The following is a 2845-nucleotide window of genomic DNA, read 5'->3' on the forward strand; positions in this document are numbered from 1 at the left end:
CGGGTATCACGAGTAAAACCAATATAAATTAGAGGGTTAGAACACAAGACTGATGAGATGACAAGTCACAACGCTGATTAAATAAGATGATTTTAAATAAAAATTGAAAAATATATTGTTAGAATACAAGACTGACTTTACTATTAAACAAATAATTACATTTACAATTACAATTACAGCCAAAGCCACCCCCCCCCCCCCCCCTTCCTTGGAACTTCCAAAGTCCGTCGTCTCCACCTTTTTAGACGGTGAGGAAAAGAAGATGATAATGGTATTAGTGCTAACAACTAAGCTAATACGTGGACTCCAAAAAGAGGAAAGAAAGAAAGAAAGGTGGGTCCAATAAGTAAATACACGAAAGATGGAGAACCACCGAATCACATTCTACCAACCATATCTTAGACCTCTGGACTTTGAACATAGAATCCCATCGGTACACTGTTACAACTGAAACCCTATTTTTTAAAATTTTTTTTTTTTTTAGCTCTGTAAATTATGATCGCTGGTGATGTGAATCGAACGGCCGACGTGCGATGGGACCGGGCTTGGTGGCCCACGGGTTGATGGGGAGGTGGCGTGCGTGAGTGGGGACCACCTGGTGGTGGGGCCGGGGGTCCACGGTGGCTGATGAAGAAACGGGGACGGCGACACGCTCACATGAGGGGCACATGGTGAGGGTCGTGGGTGGGGTCATCTGCATGTAGAACTGTGGGGAAAGTTTCAGTGCTCTCAGCTCTTGAACTTCCTTCTGCAATCGTCTGTTTTCATCCGTTAGATTCTCGCAGCATCTCTTCAGGAACTCGCAGTCCACCTCGGTTTGCTTCAACTTCGTCCTGTGATTCCAGGTTCTCGTAAGAATGGGGTAATATAAATGTGCTGATTCGATTTCGGGCATGCATTAATTAGGCCTCGTTTGTTTTCAAGAAACATCTCATTTCATCTCATCTCATCTCACTTCATTATTACAACTTTCCCAAATCCCCACACAAAATAAAATAAACAATTCAACTTTTTCAAATCTCAAAACAAAAATAATATTAAAAAATATATTCTAACAATATTTTATTCAACTTTTTAACTTTAATCTCATCTCATCTCATCTCATCTTTGAAAACAAACGAGCCAAGTGGTGTGGATGATTTCTTTTGAGAATCCTCACCTGGCCCTTCTGTTCTGGAACCAGACCTCAACTTGTCTAGGTCGGAGTCCTAGCTGCTTAGCCAACGCTAACTTCTGCTTCTGCCACAATAAAATCACCCATTTATATGTCAGGATAATTTCCACCCAGAGCATTCCTCCATGCAAAAAGACGCCAGAAAGAGTTTTGTTTGTTTGCTGAGAAACTACGTAGGGATGATATCAATTATTTTTTTCCTTATTCCTGACCATCTAATCTTCGTAAAAAGCACTCAGATCAATTTTTTTTTCTTTTTAAAACCGAGTTTTGCTGCATATTACTTACTGGGTTGAGAGTATTGTGCTCCTTGAAGCTGTCTTCAAGAATAGCGGACTGGTCTTTGGAGAGCCTGAGCTTCTTTCTCGATGTTTCACCGTCTTCTTCATCACTGGCACCTCGAGAGCAATCTCTCTCAATCTCATGCTCTTCCCCGTTAGCTTCCCTCTCGCTCCGCTTTCCGCTCAAGCTAGATATGGTGCTGTTAGGGGATGAGACGCCCGCTTCTTCTTCGCAATCGCCTGAGGAAGGCAGCCGGTTCACGTCGATGCCTCTGAGGAATGATCGGGTCTCTGCACGGCACGATTCGGAGTTTCGATCTACAAAATTAAATTGGAAGTGAGAACAAGTGAAAAAAAACTTGAGTTTTGATCAAGAAGCAGATCTGAAGAACGTACACGAAATGCATGACTTGTGGAAAGGTGGCTGATTTGAGTAGGCTTTGGGTGTGAACAAGAGAAAAGGTTGACGGAAAATAATTATTAAAAGTTAGTTGTTAAAGAAATCAAACATAAAAGAGCAAAAAAAGTAACATTATTTTTTACCAAGTTCCTTGAAAAGAAAGGAAAAAAAAAACAAGAAAATAAAGAGCTCGTTTGTTTCCCGGAATACATGTGAGAGAAAAGAGGAGAATATGGTTTGCACGAAACTAGATCTGGTCATGGAAACCATGAAGATTTAAGGTACAAAGAAAAACCTGTAAAGAAATATAGGAGACGCACCTGACGAAGGGAAGGCAGCCTCATTCCAAGAGGGCTTTGGAAGATTGAATCCAGAAGGAGAAGCAGCAGAAGATGGGAGCAAAGAAGGCCTGAGATTTAGCTGTAGAGAATGGTTGTTCTGAGGGAAGCTCAAGCTCAGACTCAAACCAAGATCTTCCTTCTCAATCTCAACCATGATGATAGCTAGCTCTTCGAAATAAAGGGGAAAAATAAATGCTTTTCTTTGGAGAGTCAAAGGGATAGGGGTGACGGTTCTCGTCGGTGTCTCTGTTCCGTAGAGAGGCAATGAAACAGATGGGTTTGGTTGAATTGGTGGGGGTGGAGAGTGGTGTGGTGGGGTTTATATACAAAGAAGAGGTAGGAGTGGTGTTTAAGTTCAATCATGACGACCTCGTGTCAGGAAGCCCAATTATCTCAATCATGGCTTTTGCACCAAGTTGTTTATTACCTTCTTCGTCTTCTTCTTCTTTTTATCTCTTTTTTTTTTTTTTTACTTCTTTTGTTTTTTTTTTAGGCATAATTTATTTTTACATATGAGATTGAGATCAAACAAGATAAAAATTAAAAATTAAATAAAATATTATTAAAATATATTTTTTTAATATTATTTTTATTTTTAATTTTAAAAAAATTAAATTATTTATTTTATTTTATGTGATAATTTGATAAA

General features: G+C 39.5%; 1 protein-coding gene across 1 annotated transcript; it reads right to left on the bottom strand.

Moving 5' to 3' along the window:
* Positions 1 to 204: 204 nt before the first annotated feature.
* Positions 205 to 2497, bottom strand: LOC121235176 (homeobox-leucine zipper protein HAT4-like). Its single transcript, XM_041131460.1, has 4 exons — positions 2176 to 2497; positions 1463 to 1773; positions 1160 to 1239; positions 205 to 833 (listed from the first exon to the last, which is right to left on the bottom strand). Exons 1-4 carry the CDS (start codon positions 2348 to 2350, stop codon positions 494 to 496), a joined length of 906 nt encoding a protein of 301 aa, XP_040987394.1. The 5' UTR covers positions 2351 to 2497; the 3' UTR covers positions 205 to 493.
* Positions 2498 to 2845: the final 348 nt, after the last annotated feature.

Source organism: Juglans microcarpa x Juglans regia, chromosome 6D (genome assembly GCF_004785595.1).
Source record: "Juglans microcarpa x Juglans regia isolate MS1-56 chromosome 6D, Jm3101_v1.0, whole genome shotgun sequence".
Classification (NCBI taxonomy): Eukaryota; Viridiplantae; Streptophyta; class Magnoliopsida; order Fagales; family Juglandaceae; genus Juglans; species Juglans microcarpa x Juglans regia.